The 23,712-nt window shown below is 48.4% G+C and overlaps 1 protein-coding gene across 1 annotated transcript; it reads right to left on the reverse strand.

Annotated features, from left to right (window-relative positions):
* Positions 1 to 1,550: 1,550 nt before the first annotated feature.
* On the reverse strand, positions 1,551 to 10,716 carry PPP1R14B (protein phosphatase 1 regulatory inhibitor subunit 14B). Its single transcript, XM_087913880.1, has 4 exons — positions 10,090 to 10,716; positions 3,965 to 4,048; positions 3,454 to 3,486; positions 1,551 to 2,112 (listed from the first exon to the last, which is right to left on the reverse strand). Exons 1-4 carry the CDS (start codon positions 10,315 to 10,317, stop codon positions 2,044 to 2,046), a joined length of 414 nt encoding a protein of 137 aa, XP_087770006.1. The 5' UTR covers positions 10,318 to 10,716; the 3' UTR covers positions 1,551 to 2,043.
* Between the last annotated feature and the right edge of the window lie 12,996 nt (positions 10,717 to 23,712).

Genomic DNA, 23,712 nt, shown 5'->3' on the forward strand with positions numbered 1-23,712 from the left:
CCAACCCATGTCAAAGTGGTGGATATATGTGTATGGTGTGCATATATGTGTACAGTACATACCGCAGGAAATAACTTTACAGCGCCTTGAAGCAGTTAGGCCTCTGTTTCCCCACCTTAGCGATTTTAAAATGCACGGACTTCCAATTCCCAGAATTCTCTCATCAATGGCTGGGGGATTCTGGGAGTTGAAGTTCACCCAGTTGGGAGTTGGTGAATTACACAATGGCCGAATTTTGGGAGTTGAAGTCCATAAGTCTTAAGCCAATGGTTTTGTGTGTGTGTGAGGGAGAGAGAGAGAGAGGGATGGAGAGAAAGAGAGGGAGGGAGAGAGAGAGATCCTAGTTGCTCTCCTCTGCACTTTTTCCAGAGTCCCAATATCTTCTCTCTAATGTGATGACCCAACCTGGATGCAATATTCCAGGGGTGGCCTTTCCCCCCGAAATCGTCTTGCTTCCTCCCAAGCCCGTTCTAGGCCTGGCCTTCTTGAGAGGTGCCAGACTTTGCATAAAGGAACCTCCAAGCCACGTGGACAAGCAGAGGAGAGGGAGGAACGGAGGGAGAGAGAGATATTAAGCTTTTGCTCAGCGGTGACTTAAGGCCGGAAACCCGAGGATGCTGGGATTAGCTCCAGGCCTTGCAAAGCATTCCTTCCTTGATGAGTTACCACCGACCGGGTGGGGGAGGCTGCTCTAACTACAGCTCCATTGGGACAATTGAGGCAAAGGCGTTGCTCTCGCTAGGGGCCTGGCCGCTGCCTTCTGTCTCTGTTTTTTCGCCTCTAATTAGAAGCGGCTTGAAGCCACTTATTTTTTTTTTAGCAGGGGGAGATGAGGGGGCTAACCAGAGTTCCTCTTCTCCTCCCCCCCACACCCCGCACCTCCCTAGCTGAGATTTTTAAGGAGAGATCGGACAGTCATTTTTGTCCTGAATGGTGCCAGGGTCTCCTGCTTAGGCAGCGGGTTGGACTAGACGACCTCCAAAGGCCCCTTCCAAGTCTTAATTCTGCAAGGCAAAACAGCCAGCCGGGCTTGATTTCCCCAGCCAGAATAGCTTAAAGAGGAGAGAGACGTGTGGCCAAACCAACGAATCCTGGAATAGCTAGCTAGCTATCCATCCTGGGGTTCTTCCCCCCACCCAACAATTTCCAGCGAGCAAAAATATATTTTGCTGCAGGAAAGCTGCACCGTCCCGAACTTCTATGTGTTTCTACGGCAGGATTCTGCCAGATATGTCCTTAACCAAACACCCACCGGCCTTTTGAGTCTCCTCATCGTGTCTGGGAAAGACAGGCCACAAGCGACAATTGTGCAAAACCAGCGTTGTCTAACCGTAGTAACTTTTTATTTTTAAGACTTGTGGACTTCTACCTTGAAATGGGTCACTAAACAAGAGGATTAAAAATGCTTTTTTTTTTTTAATTAAAGAAATTTAACATATTTCGGTGAAGTTGAGGGAGACCTCAGTGTAATTCACCCCCCCCACCCAAAAAACTTTCTCATCCACACCCTTCTCCCTCTGCCCCCATTGCAAAAACCAGGCTGCCTTCTTCTCAAAGCGTCTTTATTAAATTTATATAAAAACACAATAATTAAAAACAAAAACAAAATGGTCCTTCCCCCCCACAAATCCAGATACTTTCCCCTCCCTGCCCAGTCCGAATCTCATTTTAAGATCCTACTCTCTTTCTTCCCTCCCTCCTCTTTGAGAACAAATGCCCACCCACCCACCCTTTGCACACACAAACACACTGGCACGGAGCCAGGACAGATTTTTTGGGGGCGGGGAACAGGGACGGGGGAGGCAGCTGCAGAGAGATATTGCTAAAAGGCGATCAAATTATTCTGATTATCAGAGCATCCCCCCCAAATCTTCCTCTTTTTGTGATGGTTCGGGAGGAGGGGAAACCAACCGATTCCTTCCCCCTCCTCAGCCCTGTGAAAGCGCCCCCCCTTCCCTGAAACCCAGCACTGCCCACATTTCAGCGACACACGGGCCCCGAATGGCTGGGGCCACGCAGCACGGCCGCCCACAACTCCGGAGGTCACTTCTTCTGCGGGGTGCTTAGTTTCTGCATCCCTCGGATCTTGTCTAGCAAGTCGGCCACGAAAACCTGGGAGGTAAGAAAGGAGGTGGGGAAAAAAGGCTCAGAGTAAAAGTTTACTCCCCTGCGTAGTAGTGTCCGTAGCAAGGATTCTCAACCTTTGGCAACTTTTAAGAGCGGTGGACCTACAACTCCCAGAATTGCCCAGCCAGGATGTTTGGACTTCAACTCCCAGAATTGCCCAGCCAGGATGTTTGGACTTCAACTCCCAGAATTGCCCAGCCAGGATGTTTGGACTTCAACTCCCAGAATTCCCCAGCCAGGATGCTTTAAGATGGGTGGACTTTGACTCCCAGAACTAACCAGCTGGCATGATTTAAGATGGCTAGACTCCAGGTCCCAGAATTCCTCATGCTTTAAGATGGGTGGACTTCAACTCCCAGAAATCCTCAGTTAGAATGGCTTACGGTGGATGGACTTCAACTCCCAGAATTCCCTAGGTAGCACGCTTTAAGACAGACTTTTGACTCCCCAAATTCTCTAAACCAGCAGGCTTTTTACAACTCCCAGATTTCCCCAGGCAATATGTTTTAAGATATCTAGACTTCGAATCCCAGAATTCCTCGTGCTTTAATTTGAATGGACTTCAACTCCCAGAACTCCCCAGCCAAGCAGGCTTTAAGATGGGTGGACTTGCATTCCCCTTGCTGGCTGGGGAATTCTGGGAGTTGAAGTCCACCCCTCTTAAAAGTGGCCAAGACTGAGAAACACACCTCCTAGCTTAAAAAGACCTTAAACCAAGCCTTTAGCGCTGCTTGAGCTGGGACTGTAAAGCCAAACCTCTTTGAACAGGCGCAGTCTATCCCCAAATTGTGGGGGGGGGGGAACAGCCCACGATACTTAGCTGGGTAGTGTCTAGAGAGAGGGGGGGGGGAAAGGCTGGCCCAGGTAAAGCAACCTTCATTTTGGCACATCTGCTCAGTCTGGAAAACTGCGCCGGAAAACCCACCTCTGGGATCAGCCACTTCTCGCCCGTTGCGGTGCGTGCTGTGTTTGTGTGTGTGTTTGCACCACAGTGAAGCTGTCCCTGCTTTGCCTTACAACCTGTTCCACCCTCCCCCTGCCGTTTCAGGAGGCCAGGCTTGGGAAAAGGCGCCAGAAAAGGAAGTGAGGGTGTGGGGGGGGGGGGAGAACCAGTCCTCCTCCCCTAACAGGTGTTGGGGGGGCCGCAAACCCCACAGAGAGGGAGGCAGCAGCTGTTTTGCAGCTGCTGGGAAAGAGAGGAAGGACTAGCACCCTCTCTGGGGAGTTTAAGAGGAGGGACAATGGGGAAGAGAAACTGGCCACTGCCAATAAGCTGGCTGCAGAAAATATATATATATATATATATTTTTTGAAATAAAGACCTACCTCTGTGGGCTTGTAGCAATCGACCAGAAGTTCCTGCAACGGGGTGAAAAAAACAACAACAGAAAAATTTGCTTATTTTTAAAGCTTGTCATCTTAGATCTCCAGCCAAGCCTTAGGGGTGGAGAGCTGTGATTTCTTAAAAACCCTCTTTATTTGAATTACGGTTCTTTTGGCTAAGCCGGCGTATCACAGCTGGGGCTTGCACGCCTTGCTTTTGGGCCGTTTCGGAGGGTCTTGTTACGGCCCTGGGGTTAGTGGCAACAAAACCCACACGCGCACATCCCTTCCGGTAACTTTTGGGCAGAGGCGATGAGACACACGTGTACAACCTTCCAGTAACTTTTGAGTAGAGGCAGCGGGACATGCACACCTTTCAAGGTCTTTTTGTGACTCTTGTGTAGAGACGGCGAGACACACACATGCACACCCTGTTTCAAGCCCCTCTTGTAACTTGTGTGTCCCTGTGTGTGCAAAAGAGACGCTTCTCTTCTCGTCCTTTTTTTTTTTTTACCTTCACCCTGGCGCTCCGCGATTCGTCGCTCTCCATGTCCAACAGTTCATCCACATCTATTTCTAATTCAGGGATTTCTTCTTCCTGCAAGGAAAAATGTTTTACGCCTTATTCCTCTTGCTGGGATCAGTAAATTGGGAGAGATTGCTAACGGAGGGGAGCAAAGGGTGGGAACACATCGCCTTGCCAATCCAAGCCAGATTCCTACCCCTTGTGAAGACTTCAGATGCTCTTTGTACTCAAGTCTGGCACCTTGGGGGAACCTCTCCCCGCCCCCCTGCAATTTAAATCTCTCCCTTGTTGAGAAAGGGGTTCAGGGCCGACCCTCCCCACCTCCCCCCCCCCAAAAAAAACAGAGTATTTTGCAGATAGGATCATTCTGTGCATCTTCCTGTTTGTGGCATAAAGGCCCAGCCATTATTTCAGCCCCATTGGGATGTCCTGCAAAGACATCCAAGGGAGGGAAGAAAGGAAAGAGAAAAGGGAGAAAAGAGAGCAGGGGAATGGTAGAAAAGACGAAGGAAGGAAAGGGTGAAAAAAAAAGAAATTTGGGAAGGAGGCAGAATGGAAACAAGGAAAGGAAGAATGGGAAGGAAAGAGAAAAGAAAAAGGAAAGTTGGAGAGAGAGAGGAGGGAGGGAGGAAGATTGGAGGAAGGGAAGAATAGAAACAAGGAAAGGAAGGAAAGGAAGAATTGGAAAGGGGAGGAAAAGAGAAAGGAAGGAAGGAAAGAAAATGGTAGAGGGAAGGAAAGACAAAAGAAAAGGGAAAGTTGGAGAGAAGAGGGAGGAAAATTGGAGGAGGGGAAGAATAGAAGGAAGGAAAGGAAGAATTGGAAAGGGGAGGAAAAGAGAAAGGAAGGAAAGAAAATGGTAGAGGGAAGGAAAGACAAAAGAAAAAGGAAAGTTGGAGAGAGAGAGGGAGGAAGATTGGAGGAAGGGAAGAATAGAAACAAGGAAAGGAAGGAAAAAATTGGAAGGAAGGAAGGAAAAGAGAAGGAAGACAAATTGGAGAGGGAGGGAAAGTCGGATAAGAGAAAGGAAAGTTGGAGACAGGAGGGAAGGACGGGAAAGAGAAGTGAAGGGAGGAAGGGAGGAAGGAAGGAAGGAAGGAGCAAGCTACCTTTCATTCTGCCTGCCCCCCCCATCAGAAGGAGGGCCGTTTTGGGGGTTGCATCCCAGTTTCCCGGACCTGAACTCCCATGTTCTTCTCTGTAAATCTCTGCCAACTTGCTGGCCTCCCTCCCTTCGCTCTCTGAGATATAGGATCCATCGAGGGTGCCAAATGGAATCATTCTGTGCTCATTTCTAAACCTTCCACGGAAAGGTTTAATTTTTTTAATTTTTTTTTTATCGCTAAGCTAGCTCTCTCCTCTTGCACACAGAGCAAAACCCTATTTTTAAACCCAGCCTTAACGCTGCTCCAAGTCCTGTCCAGCAACCAGCATTCCTTCACTTTTAAGCTGGGTGGGCTTCAGCTCCCAGAATTCCCCAGCCATCACGGTGCTGGGAGGCCACCTCTCTCTCTCTCTCTTAAAGTAGGCTGGCTGGGGGAATTCTGGGAGTTGAAGTCCACCCAGCTTAAAAGTTGCTCCCCTTGAGAAACCCCGCTCCTAAGAGGAAGGAAGGTGACTTAGGTGATCCGGGAGAACATTTCCCATCATCCCCAGTTAAAAGGATAATGGAAACTGTCCTCTCAACCCCTATAGAAGACATCAATCCTGCACTTAAGACCTTCTTCACCTTCACCTGCACAGCACCAGCCCTATAAATTAATCAGGCCAATTTGATAAAAAATTGATCTTTAAAAGGACATCATCCTTCCGGCAGGCCGTTACTGTCTTTTGATGGTCACTTAAATTGCTTTTTAATGCCTGTCCTCATGCACATCAGCTATTTAGGAAAAGAAGCTTTCACCTTCATATTGGGTTTTATTTTTTTTCCCTCCCTCTTTTAAATCCTTCCCCAAAGGTCACCCATTTGCCCGCAAACATAGGCAGGCCTGAATCCCCCCCTTCCCTGTCTTTAAAATTGGCACAGCTAGTCCTCGACTTAACGACCGCCACTCAGCCCCAAATTTCTTGTTGCTGGCTGAAAAAAACAACAACAAAAACCTCTGAAGCCAGTTTCGTCCCGTTTTACGATCTTTCTTGCCGCCGTTGTTAAGGGAACCGCCGTAGTCAATGTGGTTGTTAAGTGAAACCGGCTTCCCCATTTGCTGTCGAGCAGGTCACAAAAAGGGACGTGACCTGGGACACTGCCAGCATCATAAATGTGAGTCAGTTGTCAAAACGGTCAAATTTTGATCATGGGAGCGTTGGAGACGCTGCAAAGATTGTAATTATGGAAAAAATAAAAAAAACAACCGCCCTAAGTCCCATTTTGCAACTTCCAACGATCCCAAAATGAACTGTTGTAAGTTAAGGACTACCTTAAAACACTTGCTGTCTCATGCCCCTGTTGGAGTCTGATTCAGAGGGGGAGGCGGAACAGCTGACAGGGAGTGGGGGTGTGGCTCAGGTGGCTGTGGAGGAAACTGGGGAAGGGCAAAGTCCGGCTGGGCATTCAGAGGAAGACCCAGGCCCACCCCTCTTCATCCTAGAGCACACAGGGAGGAACGGAGAAGGGAGCAACATGGGTTACGGGGGAGAAAAAGGCCCTGATTCCCTTCATTAGCTGCAGCTAATGGGAAAACAGGATAAAGAGGGTGTCAGTGCACAGAACCTTGCTGGAAGCAAAGCGTGCATTATCTCGGTTTGTCGTGTCCTATCCGGGTTCTGGCGTCCTCGCAACTGTATGTGTTTCATGATCTTTTGTGTTCTGCAATTCCTTATCCTGCCCTGTCTCGCTAATTGCTGCAGCGTGGTTTGTGTTGGTTTTTATTTATAATTTATATATACTTTGAGTTCGGACTAAATTTCTTCCCTTTAAAAACTCTTCTTGGGAGATTATTTTCTCCAGCCGACGATAACTGGACATTGCGGGCCAAGTTGGAGGAATTAAAGGGACTTTTACCTACTTTTGTGACTTGGTTGCTTTTGTGCCACGTCCCTTTGGGTCACCACACGCTCTCTATTGTATGTCCTGTGAAACGGCCCTTAACCCATCAAACCCACCCACCCTACCGCTTCGTTTTTTTGCCCCATTCAGACATGCAACCTTCGTAAACAAAGGAAAAAGTGAGATTTCACTCGGGCACGGGTGGAAAAAGGAGCAAACTTTCTTTTTTCCAAACTGGGGTTGGCCTCCCTTTTTCAAGGCTGCCCTTTATGACTTCTTTTAGCTAATGGTCAACTAGAGTTTGCAGCTGCTCAAAAAAGAAAGCCAAGAGCAGGCGGCTGCAGTAACAGAGAGATAAGAATCAGAGATCACGTGAAGCGTTAATACCGCTTTATAGTGCCTTGGTAATAATACCACGCTTGGAATATCACACCCAGTTTCGGTCGCCACGATAGGAAAAAAAGATGTTGACACTCTTGAAGAAAAAGTCCAGAGAAGAACAACAAAGAGGATTAGAGGACCGGAGGGTAAAACCTACGAAGGACAGTTGCAAGAATCGGGGATGTCTAGTTTAACGAAAAGAAGGACTTGGGGTGGACACGATTTCGGTCTTCCAATATTTGAGGGGCTGCCCCAAAGAAGAGGGAGTCAAGCTATTCTCCAAAGCCCCTAAAGGCAGGACCAGAAGCACCGGATGGAAACTAATCAAGGAGAGAAATTTCCTAACAATTGAGAATAATTTACCAGTGGAACAGCTTGCCACCAGAAATTGCAAAACTGGAAAATCGAGCATACATAAGGGCCCGTTTCCAGCTCTCTCAGTCCTTTCCCCCCACCCACCCACCCCTCCAAAAAAAAAAACCTACGCTGGTTAGCAGGTGCCTTCTAGCATTTGCCAAAGTGCCCACCCGACACGAGAGAGAGAGAGACAGACGGGAGGCCCTGAAAGCCGATCCTGCTATTGTGACCCACATTGAGAAAGCCGGGTTCGAAAGCTGCCAGGTGGGGACAGCCACATTGCCAAGACGGAGAAAAATCAACTCCTGCCCAATCTTGTGACACACACACACACACAAATACACACACACACACACACGGAAGAGAGAGGCCGCAGGATTTCTGAGGCCGCGTGCCAGCTGCTAGGACGGGCAACATTAGGGGCATCCTCCCCCACCCAAAACCGAACCCATGACACGTTATACAATTGGAGTTTTTTAAAAAAACTCTGATTCACATGGGCACGTGAGACCCCCGTGCAAAGTTTTTTCCCAGCCGTTTGAGACCCGTGCAAAGTTTTTCTCACCTCTCTGAGACCCCCATGCAGTTTTCCCTGCACGTTTGAGACCCCCCCACGCAAAAGTTTTTCCCACCTGTTTGAGACACCCCACCCACCCACCCCCCGAGCCAAAGTTTTTCCGTGCCACCCAAAGGGCTGGGATGCCAGTGACCTCCAATGACCTTCCCTCTGAGCCACCTCTTCAGGAATGGGAGATCCTGCCCCCCCGGGCGATCGGCGGCCGTGGGAACTGGCGAGTGGGAGGGTTGCCTTATAACCCGGTTTGGCAACCGGAGAAAGGCTCCGCAATGTGCCAGGACTGCGCCCCCAAAATTCCCAGCTTCATTCAGTGGGGTGCAAGCTGCCCCCTCCCATCAGATCTGAGGTCACCAGGTTTCTGGGTCAGGGTAGCCGGGGGTGTGTGTGTGTGACCACAACGGGGAAGAGACCCCTGTCTTAAAACAGGCCAAATTGCAAGGGCGAGGAAGGGGGTTTCCTGGTTCTCCTTTTGGGGAGCAAACCACCCTCAAGACCCCAAGTTGGGTTTGGGACAGAACTAGTTTAATTGCTCCCTTGCAGCAGCTCCTCCGATCGCTGGCCGGGGGTGGGCGGGTCCACCCCGCAGGTAGCCAGACATAGGTGCCTCCTTGCTGGCTCTGGGTCAAGAGGTCGCCCACTGGTCCCGCCTTATGGGGTGGTGGGAGACGCTTACAGGAGGAAGTTTAAGGGAGGAAAAGTTGGGATGGCACCGGGGCTGCCTTAGGATCTGGACGGTGTTCAAAGGGCGCTAGGATGAGGGGAGGGTCCGGAATCCAGGAAGAAGCGATGGGGGCTTCACCTCGGGAAAACTGGGCGGAGTTCACCGGACAGCCCTTCTTCCTCTGACTAGCCAGCCTTGAGTCACCCCCTTTGCTGGGCAAACCCTAGATTGATCCTTCCTCCCCACCTCCCTTTCTCTGTTCCTCTCTTTTTCTCCCTTCCCTCTCTCTTTTCCTTCCCTCTCTTTCCCTTTCCCTCCCTTCTCTCTTCCCCTCCCTTCCCTCTTTCTCTTTTCCTCCCTTTTCTCTTTCCCTCCCTTCCCTCTTTTCTTTCTCTTTTCCTTCCTTCCCCCTTTTTTCTTCCTTCCTCTTTTCTTTCCTTCCCTCTTTCCCCTTTCCTCCCTCCCTCCCTTCCCTTTTCCTTCCCTCCTTCTCTTTTCCTTTCTTCCCCCTTTGCCTTCCTTCTCTCTCTCTCTTCCTTCCATCCCTCTTTCTCTTTTCCTTTCTTCTCCCTCTTTGCCTTCGTTCTCTCTCTCTCTCTTTTCCTTCCATCCCTCCTTCTTTTCCTTTTCTTCCCCCTTTGCCTTCCTTCTCTCTCTTTTCCTCCCATCCCTCTTTCTCTTTTCCTTTCTTCTCCCTCTTTGCCTCCTCTCTCTTTTCCTTCCATCCCTCCTTCTCTTTTCCTTTCTTCCCCCTTTGCCTTCCTTCTCTCTCTCTCTCTCTCTTCCTTCCATCCCTCTTTCTCTCTTCCTTTCTTCCCCCTTTGCCTTCCTTCTCTCTCTCTCTCTCTCTCTTTTCCTTCCATCCCTCCTTCTCTTTTCCTTTCTTCCCCCTTTGCCTTCCTTCTCTCTCTCTCTCTCTCTTCCTTCCATCCCTCTTTCTCTCTTCCTTTCTTCCCCCTTTGCCTTCCTTCTCTCTCTCTCTCTCTCTTTTCCTTCCATCCCTCCTTCTCTTTTCCTTTCTTCCCCCTTTGCCTTCCTTCTCTCTCTCTCTCTCTCTTCCTTCCATCCCTCTTTCTCTCTTCCTTTCTTCTCCCTCTTTGCCTTCCTTCTCTCTCTCTCTCTCTTTCTCTCTCCCTTCCTCCCGCGCCCACCTGGCAGTCGTAGAGGACGGTCAGCTGTTCCAGGATCCACTCCTCCAAGTGCAGCCGCTTCCGCAGCTCCTTGCGGTCGTATTTCACCGTCACCCGTCCCTGGCGCCGGACCGGGCCCTCGTCGTCGTCGGGGCCCGCTTCCCCTCCGGCCCCCGCCGGGGGGCTCTGGAAGTAGACGCGGGGCCGATCCCCCGGCGCGCCGCTCTCCGGGCTGCAGGGAGCCGCCATCCGCCAGCGGAGGAGCAGCAGCGGCAGCGGCGCAGCCCCCGAGACGGCCGGCCAGGCGCGCCTCTTTTGTTCCCGGCCGGAGTCCGCGCGGCACGTGGGGCGAGCGGGGAGCGGAGAGCGGGGGGGAGCCCAGCCGGCTGGCGGAGCGGAGGGCGCGGCTCGGTCTCCCCCGGCCGCTTCCCCACGTGCAAGGCGAACGGGAAGCCCTCCCCCGCCGGCTCCTTCCTTCCTTCCTTTCTTTTTTTCCTCCTCTCTCTTTCTCTCCCCTCTCTCTCTCTCGGGAAGAGGGATGGGCGGCGCTCCGGGTCTCGGCTGATCCCGATCCCGGTGCTCTTTGTCCCGATGCCGCGTCCGCCGCCGCCGCCGCCGCCGCCGGTGTCTCTGGCTCCGTCTCCTGCCTCTCCGCACCCCCACCCGCCCCCTTAAAGGGCCCGCTCTCGCTTTCCCCTCCCAGCTTTGTCCCGTCGCGACGGCGGCCTCCCCGCGCAGGAAATCGCTCCCCTCCCCGTCCCAGGAAGGGAAGGGAAGGGAAGGGCGTGGCCGTGCCCCCCACTCTCCCCCCCGCCGCCCCCCGCTCGTGCCTTCCACGAGCCCGATTGTTCTTCGCACCTTACGCCGCCGCCCCACCCCGAGGTGGCTTCCTTTTCTGGCGGAATTCTGAGGATGAGGAGGGGATGTTCTTCCTCCTCTTCCTCCTCCCCCTCTTCCTCTTCTTCTTCTCCTCCTCCTCATCTTCCTCCTCTTCCTCCTCTTCCTCTTCTTCCTCCCCTCAGTCTTCTTCTTCCTCTCTTTCTCCTTCTTCCTCCTCTTCTTCCTCCTCCTCTTCTTCCTCTCCCTCCCCCCTCTTCCTCTCCTTCTTCTTCATCTTCCTCCTCTTCCTCCTCTTCCTCTTCTTCTTCCCCTCAGTCTTCTTCTTCCTCTCTTTCTCCTCTTCTTCTTCCTTTTCCTCTTCCTCTTCTTCTTCCTCGTCTTCCTCTTCTTCTTCTTCCTCGTCTTCCTCTTCTTCTTCCCCTTCTTCCTCTTCCTCCTCCTCTTCTTCTTCCTTTTCCTCCTCCCCCTCTTCCTCTCCTTCTTCCTCTTCTTCTTCCTCCTGTTCTTCCTCTTCTTCCACTTCTTCTTCCCCTCAGTCTTCTTCTTCCTCTCTTTCTCCCATTTTCCTTCCTTTTCCTCTTCCCCTTCCCCCTCCTCTCCTCCGTCTACTTCTTCATTTCCTATTCTTTCTTTCCCCTCCCCCTCCTCCTCTTCCTCTCCTTCTTCCCCTCTGTCTTCTTCTCTTTCTCCCATTCCCCTTCCTTTTCCCTCTCCTTCCTCCTCCTCTTCCTTCCCCTCTTCCTTCATCTCTTTCTTCTTATCTTCCTTTTCCTCCTCCTTTCTCTTCTGCCTCTTTCTCTTTATTCTTTTTTTCCTCCTTCCTCTTCTTTCTTCCTTCTCTTCCTCTCATTCTTCCTCCTCTTCCTCTTCCCCTTCTCCCCTTCCTCTTCCTTCTCCTTTCCTCCTTTCTTTTCTTCTCTTCCCCCTTCTTCTTCCTCTTTCCTCCCCCCCCTGAAATGTTTCCAAACATTTCCCAAAACTCACCTAACCTAAGTGATCAGCTGAGTAGTGGCAGGACTTGTTTGAGTATCCTCCTACCCTGATATTTTAAAAAGCAGGCCTCTCACGAGCCCTGCCAGCCTGGGTGAATTTTATTTATAAATTCACATGTATATCAGACGGGGGACTCAGCAGAGCTGTGATCAAGCCATATCCTATAAAACAGTAGGTTCTTCAGGTGAGTTAAGCTCCTATACGAATCTGCTGTCCAGCAGCGACCTGAGCATCTCATACCTTACATTCTTATAAAGCAGCCTGACCTTAATTATACGTGCAACCTATATCTGTACCAAAACGTAGATAGTGCTACGGATACTCCTCGACTTACGACCACAGTTGGGAGCAGAATTTCCGTTGCTAAGCAAGGCCATTGTCCAGCGAGGTGAGACAGAACTCAAAGTTTTAACGGCAAAAACGCAACAAGGAAAATAGCCTCGGCCTGGGACGTCCCTCACTGGAATTCATTAACTGATCACGATTAAAAAGCGGCTTCTACTTCGTGTCTTGTCTTTAGACAAGTCCCTTCTACTTTGCCATTGCTTTGCCTTTACCCGGTTCCGTTAATGTTGTTTAATAAAAATCTCTGACGCCCATCTCACCTCAGTGACTCTAAATCCAAAGGAAAAGTAAACAAAAAGCGAGAGTGAATTGACTTACCTAAATTAAAGGCAAATTTAAGGTTTGAGTTGCTTGGATTGCCTCTGAGGTTGATGACGGGATCGGTAGGGAGAAAACGGCCAGGAAGTTGGGGAGTGAGAGAGAAATCCCAGCATTTACTCCTTGGAAATAATTTTATTTATTCCTTAGAAATAAATTTACCCTTGCTTTTTTATTTCCATAATAAAAAGTCCTCCCCTCCCCTTCTGCTAACACCTTTCTGTTTTGCAAAAGACGTTTGCAGCAGGAGCAGAAAGGGCAAGAGAGAAAAAAAAATGCTATTTTTTAGGGTTTATGTGGCTTTATCCCTTAAAAAGTAGAGAATTCAGCCCCCCAATAAGAAAAAAAAATTAAGCAGGTATTAAGAAAAATAGAATCTGTGGTCAATTGTTTACAAAGTCACAACATGCAAACAGGACACTTTTTCCCGGGAACATAATAATAGTAGTAGTAGTAGTAGTAGTAGTAGTAGTAGTAGTAGTAGTAGTAGTAATAATAATAATAATAATAATAATAATAATAATAATAATAATAATAATAATAAGAAGAAGAAGAAGAAGAAGAAGAAGAAGAAGAAGAAGAAGAAGAAGAAGAAGAAGAAAGGAGAAGGAGGAGAAGGAGGAGGAGAAGAAGAAGAAGAAGAAAGGAGGAGAAGGAGAAGGAGGAAGAGGAGGAGAAGGAAGAAGAAGAAGAAGAAGAAGAAGAAGAAGAAGAAGAAGAAGGGAGAAGAAGAAGAAAGGAGAAGGAGGAAGAGGAGGAGAAGGAGAAGAAGAAGAAGAAGAAGAAAGGAGGAGGAGGAAGAGGAGGAGAAGAAGAAGAAGAAGAAGGAGCAGCAGCAGCCGCCAGTGCTTGCAGAAAAATGGCCTATTGTGTGACAGTCCCAAAGAGAGATTTCTATGGCTTTAAGATACAGGATCCTTGCAAGGGAAGGGGGGGGCGTGGAAGAAGAGAGGGGGGTCACGTGGCTGGGCCCCAATAGAAGCTCGATTCAGCCACTTCCTGCCAAGGAGAAGAAAAGTCGGAGCAGCTGCGCTGAGTCAGACTTTCGGCTGCTCTGCTCCAGAACCAGTCCTGCTGTGAAATGAGAAGGGGTTTTTGGGGTGGGTGGGGGCTTGGAGAAATCCTAGGAAAAGGGGAAGGCCTCCCCTTTGGAGACAGATGCAAAAAAAGCAAGATGTTTCTTGCTTAAACTTAGCAGAAAAGTTTCCTTTCCTTTCTTTCTTCCCTTCTTTCTGTCTCTCCTCCCTCCCTCCCCTTCCTTCTTTCCTTCCTTCCTTCCTTCTCTCTTTTCCCATCCGTTCCTCCCTCCCTCCCTCTTTCATTCCCTGCCTCCTCCCTCCCATTCCTTACTTCCTCTTTTCTTTCCCTTCCTTTCCTTTTCTCCTTTCTTCCCTCTCTCCTTCCTTCTCTCTCTGCACCCTCCTTCCCTTCCCTCTGTTCTCCCTCCCTCTTTTTCCTGCCTTCTTTTCTTCTCTTCCCATCCATCCCTTCCTCCCTTTTCCTTCCTTCCTTCCCTCCTGGCTTTTCTCTCTTCCTCCTTCCCTTCCTGACTTTTCCTTCCTTCCTTCCTTCCTTCCTTCCTTCCTTCCTTCCCTTTTCTATTTGAATTCTTCGACCAATATCCGCATTTAGAGGCTGGAGATTGTGGATGGATTACCCCCCCAGCTGTATCATAGCCAAACATCTGTAGCCCAGATCTGGTCACCTACCCAAACTGACAAATTACCCTTCCTAATTTCCCCCCACCCCCCAAACCCCCACCATCCTAATAACCATGTGCCCTGTGATTATTTTTCCCTAATCTCAGATCTACAGGGGGAAGATTCTTGTTATGAGCCTGAGTAAAATTCCACAGTAATTGCCAGCATTCTGTTGTCTGGAATTTTCCAAGATTTTGATTCTGGGAATGGCCTTCTAGAAAAGGGCGCTTCTCCGTAGAGTTGATCCCTCACTTCTAGAAACTTGATTTCGTAAATCGGGCCAAATGTCCCCTCTCCAGTTTATCCTTGCAATATTCGTGCGGAGGACATTTGTATAAAGCAGTGCTCTCCAAACGTGGCGACTTTTAAGACTTGTGGACTTCAACTCCCAGAATTCTTTGTGCTGGCTGGGGAATTCTGGGAAACAAAGTCCCCAGATCTTAAAGTTGCCGCGTTTGGAGACGCCCTGATATGAAGGGTAAAGCAAGGGACCTTGGAGATCTTCTAGTCCAACCCAGGTGTCCTTATTCCATCCCAGACAAATGGTTTGTCCACCCTTGTCCAATAAACAGAATGAAACAAATCACAGTGTAGACAATATATGCATATGCGTCCTCTGTGTATGCATTGTATATGTGTGTATCTCTTTGTCAACTCTCTCAACTTGCTTATTACAGACCTTAAGTTTTTCTCAGAAAGAAAAACAATTGTTCTTGGAAAGCAACAATTTTATTCTAGCACATCTATTCCTTGAATGACCCATTCATTCGTTCATTCATTCACTCTCCAAATCAGTTGGTTTGCCTTGAAAGCAGCCCCTGCCAGCCTCTGCCTCTTCGAACAGTCATTAAATAAAAAAAAGAGAGAGAAAGAAGGAAGGAAGAGAGAGAGAAAGAGGAAGGAAGGAAATGAAGGAAAAGAGGAATGAAAGAAAAAGAAAATACAAGAGGAGGGAGGGAGGAAGAAGGAAGGAAAAAATGGAAGGAAATGAGGAAGGAAGGAAGAGAAGAAGAGGAACGAAAGAAAAAGACAGGAAAGAAGAAGGAAGGAAGGAAAGGAAAGGAAAGGAAAAAAAAGAAGGAAGGAAGGAAGGAAGGAAGGAAAGAGGGAGGGAGGAAGAAGGAAGGAAAAGAAAGGAAAGAAGGAAGGAAGGATGGAAGGAAGAAGGAAGGAAAAAGGAAAGGAAAAGAAAGGAAGGAGAAGGAAAGAGGGAAGGAAGGAAGGAAGGATGGAAGGAAGAAGGAAGGAAAAAGGAAAGGAAAAGAAAGGAAGGAGGAAGGAAGGAGGGAAGGAAGGAAAGAGGGAGGGAGGAAGAAGGAAGGGAAAGAAAGAAGGAAGGAAGGTTGGAAGGAAAAAGGAAAGGAAAAGAAAGGAAGGAGAAGGAAGGAAAGAGGGAGGGAGGAAGAAGGAAGGAAAAGAAAGGAAAGAAGGAAGGAAGGATGGAAGGAAGAAGGAAGGAAAAAGGAAAGGAAAAGAAAGGAAGGAGAAGGAAAGAGGGAAGGAAGGAAGGAAGGATGGAAGGAAGAAGGAAGGAAAAAGGAAAGGAAAAGAAAGGAAGGAGAAGGAAGGAGGGAAGGAAGGAAAGAGGGAGGGAGGAAGAAGGAAGGGAAAGAAAGAAGGAAGGAAGGTTGGAAGGAAAAAGGAAAGGAAAAGAAAGGAAGGAGAAGGAAGGAAAGAGGGAGGGAGGAAGAAGGAAGGAAAAGAAAGAAGGAAGGAAGGATGGAAGGAAAGAAGGAAGGAAGGGACAAAAGAAAAAGAGAACATCAGAAAATAGTCTGATTAAAGGCACTAATAGGAGCGCAGACACAAGCTCAGCTCACGTCTTCCCTCTTCTGGCTCCACTGAGAAATCACATAGGGGAGATTTGTTGGAAAGGACAAAGGAGATCCACCCATGAAATCCAGAGACTGTAATTTGCCGGTTTTTGGAAAAGGGGAGTAAATCCACGAGCCCCTCAATAAAGCCAGACTTCCTGCTCTCTTGTCCCAAGGGAGAATTCTGGGGAAAGCCTTGGGCATCGCTCTGCACGGATCTTCAAATCCTATTATCTGATTTGGATTTTCTTGTTAGATGCTTGTGTTGATTAAGAGGCATAGCTTGAGTTAAGACAAAGATGAAGGTATCTTTGAGCATGCAGAACCTTCCTTCCTTCCTTCCTTTTTTCTTCTTTCTTTTCCTTCCTTCCTTCCCCATCCTCCCTCCCTTCTCCTTCCTTCCTTCCTTCCTTCCTTCCCCATCCTCCTTCCCTCCTCCTCTGTTCCTTCCCCATCCTCCCTCCATCCTCCTTCCATCCTTCCTTCCCCATCCTCCTTCCATCCTTCCTTCCCCATCCTCCCTCCCTCCTTCCTTCCTTCCTCCCTTCCTCCCTTCTATCCTTCCTTCCCCATCCTCCCTCCCTCCTCTTCCATTCTGTCCCCATCCTCCCTCCTCCTCCCTTCCTTCCCCATCCTCCCTCCCTCTCTTCTCCTTCCTTCCTTTTTTTCTTCTTTCTTTTCCTACCTTTTCCTCCCTCCCTCTATTTCCTTCCTTCCCTCCCTTTCTCTCTTCTCCTTCCTTTCTTTTTCCGTCTTTTCATTTAATGACGGTTCAAAGATATAATGGCAGTGGAAAAAGTGACTTATGGCCAGTCCTCACACTTACAACCGTTGCAGCATCCCCAGTCCCCAGTCCCATGAAATTTGGCGCTTGGCAGTTGGCATAATTTAAGACGGTTTTGCAGCATCACAGAGTCAAGCAGAGTTAATGGAGGAAGCCCGATCTGCTTATGGACCATGTGATTGACTTAACAACCGCAGTGGAACCCTTCACGTTGCCCCCAAAATGTCACAAAATTGGGTGTGACCCACTCAACGGGGTTACTTGACAGCGCAAGTTCTGGTTCTGATTGTGGTCGGAAGTCGAGGACTTGCTGTAGAGACCCCAGCCAGCAAACAGATAAACCTGGGGTTGGCTGATAGTCAGATTCCAAAGCCAGCGACGAAACTTAAGCGTGGTTGCCTTTTGCAGGTTCAGCGTCTGCTGGCGAAAGACGTTGTGAACATCTTATCAAAAGAGATTTCGATCTGGAAGGATCCTTCGCCCTTTTGAGTAGCGCTCTCTCTTCCTTGTGGAAAGGAGGAGCGCTGCTTTCTTCGAAGTTTGGAAAAAGGAGATAGGATGACTTTGATAAGATGGTGGGGGGTCCTTGGTGGTCTCTGAGCTGGGTGGTTTTCCTGAGGACGTTTCATGACCCAACTAGGGAACAGCATCAGTGGTAGAAGGGAGAGGGCTTTGCGGGGAGGAGGAGAAACAATTATGAGGTCCTTGGTGTTCTCTGAGCTTGGTGGGTTTTCTTGCAGACGTTTCATTACCCAACTAAGAAACATTATCAGTGCCAGGAGGAAATGGGGTTGCAGGGAGGAGGAGGAGGAGGAGGAGGAGGAGGAGGAGGAGGAGGAGGAGGAGGACTGGAACTGTGGGGTCCTCAGTGTTCTCTGAGCTTGATGGTTTTCCTGCAGCCGTTTCATGACCCAACTAGGTAACATCATCAGTGCTAGAAGAGAGTAGGGTTGGAAGAGAAGGAGTACTTTCTGAGCTTGGTGGTTTTCTTGCAGACATTTCATAACCCAACTAGGTAACAGCATCAGTGCCTGAAGGTAATGGGGATTGTGGAGATGGGGAGGAGGAAGAGGAGGATGGTGGAGGGTCCTTGGTGCTCTCTAAACTTGGGAGGTTTTCCTGAAGACATTTCATGACCCAACTAGGTAACAGCATCAGTGCTAGAAGGGGGTGGGGTTTGCAGAAAGAAGGAGAAGAGGAAGAAGAGAAGAGTAAAGAGGAGGAGGAGGAGGGGAGAGAAGGAGGAAGGAAGAAGAAGAATGATAGGAGGAAAAGAGGAGGAAGAGGAGGACCATTTAAGTTGATTATATAACTCCTTGGTTTTCTTTTCCTTCACCAACAATGACTCTTGATTCATAGTTTTTAATTTTTTTAAAAAAATTTATTCTTGATTTGTAAATTCCTCCACCCGGCTGTGGTTAAAACAATAACCTGGATCCAAGTTTCTTAGTCCGAGTGTAGTTCTGCACACCCTCCACAAGATGGCGCGATCTTCCCAGGACAAATGACATCCACAGGTGTCCAAAACGAAAAAAAAAAAAAAAGAACCTCACAACCCAAAGAGGGAAACGCAGGTGCATTCACACACAACCCTCTTGACCCGGGTTACTGAATTCACCCCTTTTCCCAGGTCGGCGAGGACATCAGAGCATTCCCCCCGGCAGGCTGGGTTGCTTGCACACACGGAGCCACAAACAAGCGAGTTTCGCAACAAACCCAACTTTCCATATTGCATTACGGGGAGTCCTCGTTTAGTGACATCCAAGGGGACCGGCAACTCGGTCACTAAAGTGATACGTCGCCATTTTATGATCTGGCTTCAGCTTGCCTGTTTCGCTTAGCAAGAGAAACTCTGGGCTCAACTGAAGTCCTAATGCAAGGACTACCTGTAATTCCTTTGCACCCGTGTCCTTTTTCTGCGAGGAAAAAAAACCTGCCATACGAGCGCGTCACAATTTGCAGCATCCCGTTGGCTTTTCGCCTCCCAACTTTCACACGGCGTTTACTTTTGTCCGTTTTATAATACCAACCCACCTGACAAATGGTATCACTTGCGTTCAACGTCGCCACCCAGTTTTGCAGGAAGCAAAAGTGAACGAAGCCACTGCGGGCGTTCGATTTTGGGATAATTTGTGGGGGGTTTTTCCCCCCACCCAATATGCTTCTTTTAAACTTGGCAGAGTTTGGGGATCTATTCCGGGATGATATGCAGAGCCTCCAATTCCAGCCTCCTGTTTATTTCAATTCTGGTTTCCCCTGGGAATTGGGTGGTGGGGATGCAGGGATTTTGGAAGGGAGGGAGGGAAGGAAAGAAGAAGGAAGAAGGAAGGAAATGAAGAGGAGGGAGAGAGGCAGGGAAGGAAGGAAGGGGGAAAACATTAAGAAGATAGGGAAGGAAGGAAGGAAGGAAAAGATAGAGAAAGAAGGAAGGAAGTAGGGAGGGAGGGAAGGAAGGAAGGAAAAAGGGAAGGAAGGAAGAAGGAAAGGAGGGAGGGAAAGATAGGGAAGGGAGGGAAGGAGAGAAGGGAAAGAAAGGGGAGGGAATGTAGGACAAAGATGAGGGAGGAAAAAGGAAGGAAAAGATTGAGAAGAAAAGATTGGAAGGAAGAAAGGAAAGGAAAGGAAAGGAAAGGAAAGGAAAGGAAAGGAAAGGAAAGGAAAGGAAAGGAAATCGAGAGGGAGGAAGAAGATAGGGGAGAAAAGGAAGGAAGGAAGGAAGGAGATCGAGAGGGAGGAAGAAGATAGGGGAGAAAAGGAAGGAAGGAAGGAAGGAAAGGAAAGGAAAGGAAAGGAAAGGAAAGGAAAGGAAAGGAAAGGAAAGGGAGTTGTGGGCGCAAACATTGCCATCTTAAAATAAACTCCCCCGTTTATAAAACTTGGATTTCGGGACCTACTGCAAAGTTTTTCACCATAAAAGGAGTCAAATTCTGAAATATTGCCCAAGCACTATTGTGGGAGTTAAAGAACCCTTGTTTATATTTAAAAAAAAATATTAAGGAATGTGGTGTCTACTTTGAGGGAGAAACATCCAAGAGGTCATTTACAGGGTCCTCACCCACCCACCCATCACCCCTTCTCAAAAACATTTTGGGGGGGATTGACATTCCGGGGTTTGTCTGAAAATCCAAACTTGCAAAACAGAAAGCGAACGGGTGTTTTCGAGGAAAGTTTTGGGGTAGAGTTGAAATAAAGGGGCATGTCTCAATCAGATTTAACAGATAATCAGAGTTGGAAGGGACCTTGTAGGTCATCTAGTCCAACCCCTTGCCCAAGTGGGAGACCCTACACCATTTCTGACAAATGGCAGTCCAATCTCTTCTTGAAAGTCTCAAGTGATGGCGCTCCCACAACTTCCGAGGGCAGAAAGTTTCTCCTTATTTCCAGGTTGAATCTCTCCTTGATCAGTTTCCATCCGTTGTTCCTTCTCTGGCCTACGGGCGCAACAAGCATCTAAACGAAAACGTCCATAATTGAAACAAGATTTATGTGCAAAATCTGATGCAATAAACCGGAATGGGCAGGGCCAAGACAAGCTACCGAGTGAGCCAAAACTCCATTTAATTTTAAGGCAATTTAATTTTAAAATGTTTAGTCTTGTTTGATTTGAGCTGGCGACTTATGGCTGCATCCGGGTGATGTTCTTGGCAATGATTCCGAAATGCTTCCCCGGCCCTGCAATTTCTGTTACTTCGGTCTCTATTCAATAGTCACATGATCTCCTTGTGGTCCCTTGTCCAAGTTCTAATCACACTCCAGCCAGGGGTGTGTGTATGTGTACACACACACACACACATTCACACGCGCATGCATACATACATACATACATACATACATACATACATACAGGGGTTGGGGCTGTGTGCTTAGTGCATTGATCTCTTTCCAGGATATTTTTGAAGCTTTTCCTGTGTTTTCTGCAACTTTGCAGCTTGTAGCCCGGTGAAATGGCAGGTTCCATCATCCCCTGCCACAAGCAGAAGACAGGAAATTGAGGGAAGACCTTTCACTTTCTTCACCCAGAATCTGGCTCACTCCGACTCCCGGTTTCAGCTCCAAAATTGTAAGTTGTTATTTTAAAAAGTGTGGGGTCAGTGATACAAAATGCCCACCCACAGCAGGTATGCGATGGATGGACGCTTTGCTCAAAAGCAGGCAGGTTTTAAACAATATTTGTTTCCTATCCTTTTCCAACTCGACATCTGGTGTTACCTGCAAAACATCACAGGCACCTTCTCAAAGAGAGAGAGGGAGGGAGGGGGAGAGAGAGAGAAAAAGAAAGAAAGAAAGAAAGAAAGAAAGAAAGAAAGAAAGAAAGAAAGAAAGAAAGAAAGAAAAAGAAGGGAGGGAAAGAAGGAAGGTGGGAAAAGGAAGGAGGAGAAAAAAATAAAGTAAGAAGATGAAGAAAGAAAGAAAAAGAAAGAAGAGAAAGAAGGAAGGGAAGGGAAAAAGGAAGATGAAAGCAAAGATAAAGTAAGAAGATGAAGAAAAAAAGAAGGGAAAGAAGGAAGGAAAGGGAGTGGGAACAGGAAGATGAAAGGAAAGGGAAAGTAAGAAGATGAAAGGAAAGAAGGAAGAAGAAAGGAGGAAGAAAAGAAGACAAAAAAAGGACAGGGAGAAGGAAGGGATGAAGGAAGGAAGGAAAGAGAAGGAGTGGGTAAGGAAGGAAGGAGAAAAAGAAAGAAAGAAAGAGAAAGAAAGAAAGAAAGAAAGAAAGAAAGAAAGAAAGAAAGAAAGAAAGAAAGAAAGAAACTTCCTGTTCTTTTTCCCTTTTTTAAAAAGAGCAACCCTTTAGGAATTGACAACCCCTCCAGGCAACAGGGGAATAAAACCATCTACACACTATTTGCAAGACCTCATTGAAATAAAAATGGCCTCTCCCCCGAAAGATTGGGGGGGGAGGGGAGAGTGAGGCTTTGTTTCCCCAGAGACAAGGAGTCCTTTACTCCTTGTTGTAAAGAAATCCACCCTGAATTGCTGTATTATGTGTGTTCTATTCCCTGGGGGGAAACTGCCAGGGCAGCTTCAGCTTCAAATCAGCTTCTTCAGACACACTTTTTCACCAGTAGAGGGCGCCGTCGTGGCTTTCCCATCATCCTCCGCTTGGGCACCCCAAGTGGTTCAAAGGCGGTACTGCAAGCTTAACAAACCTTGAGTTAGTTGGTGCAAGGGAGTCCCTTGACTTAACGACGAACAGTTTAGCGACCAAAGTTACAACATATAAAAAAAAAAAAAAAGAATTTACAGTCCCATCCTTCCTGTTAACGACCACGGGATTTGCTTAATGGCCACAGTGATTCGTTTAACGACCACGACGAAAAAGGTCCTGAGATCGGGCGCAACTCGGCGAACAGCTGCCTCACTTATCCACAAGAAATTCTGTTCCCAATTGCTGTCGTAAGCCGAGGACTCCCTGTTTTGGTTCCTGACAATTCTGCCAGAGGCTTTGATTCACTCCGCCAAATGAAGGGAAACCCTCCAAGGTTGACAACACTCCAGGCCCTGCAGGGGTAGTTTTGTGCGTAGTAGCGAGTCACACAAGAGCGGGTGGGGTGGGGGGGTGGAGGAGGGGAATCCTTTTTAGGGGTGCCAGAAAAGCGAGGCAAACCCAGCTCCAGAATCCCAGCTAGCAGCTCTTTCAGAAGCCTCAGCCGGCCTCTGTGGCTTTCACCTTCTCCTCTGTTGCAAGGTTTGAGCGATTGAGCAAGCGGCTAGCCCTCATTAGTCACCTTCAAACCAAGAGCTTCGCCGATGGATGGAGAAATAAGTAGCCTCAATAGCCTTCGGGGTTCAGTTCCAGAAAGACACTGGAAACATGGAGGCTGCTTGGAAAAGGTGGTTTAATGGTGGGCAGGATCACCTGGCTTGGGTGAAGAAAGAAGGAAAAAGGCAGAGATGCTGCTGAGAAGTCCCTGTTGGGATTTGAATTTGGGCTTGTATTCTGATTGGTTGTCAGACTCCCATGGGGCCACGCAGGGACAACTCTGTAGGTTGTCTTTTGAGTCCCAGGCTTGGTTGAGCCTTGCTGGATGATGATGAGGATGATGTAATGAAAGGGGGTTTAGGCAATTCCTATTATGGCTCTACCTGGAGTAGATCTTTGTTATGTAAAATAGACTGGCCTAGGCCAGAGTACTAGTCCATTAGCAAAGGTGAGAGGGGCCTGAGTTTCTGCCTCTTTCTGAGTTTCTACTTTTCTTTTTAGGGGAAATATTCTGCCTTTTTTAGTATATCCCCCCAAATTTCATTTTTCCTAGGAGAGGGGTGAGTTTTTAACTTCCAACACCACCGTACCGGTCGTCCTTGACTTACAACGGAGCCCGGCCTTTCTGTTGCTAAGAGAGATAGTCAAGTGGATCGTGCCCCCGCATGACGACTTTTCCTTGCCACGGTTTTGTGAAGCGAATCCCCACGGTCGTTCAAGCGAGTAACCTGGTTGTTAAGCAAATCTGGCTTCCCCCACCCCCCCTTGATTTGGCTTGTCAGAAGGTTGCAATCACGTCACCCTGGGGGAGGCCCTGCCCCCCGTCGTAAATATGAGTCAGTGGCCAGGCTTCTGAAGTTTGATCGCACGACCTGCAAACGATCGTAAGCGTGAAAAGTGGTCCCGAGTTCTTTCCTCCCCCCGCAATCCCGTTGTAACTTCAAACGGCCACTCAACTGTAAGTCTGTATTTATGAGACCTGTTCGCGCGAAGTTTAAAACCTTAAAAATTATTAGAAACTAGCTCGATCCCCGTGCTTCGCTACAAAACCATGTGGTCAGGCTTAGTTTGGGGGGACGAAAATAAGGAAATAAAAATTGTGCCTTTTGCCTACCAACATCCATCGGTATTCATCTGGCTAGCGTCCTG

Source organism: Pseudonaja textilis, chromosome 16 (genome assembly GCF_049901715.1).
Source record: "Pseudonaja textilis isolate UNSWEBS1 chromosome 16, rPseTex1.2, whole genome shotgun sequence".
Classification (NCBI taxonomy): domain Eukaryota; kingdom Metazoa; phylum Chordata; class Lepidosauria; order Squamata; family Elapidae; genus Pseudonaja; species Pseudonaja textilis.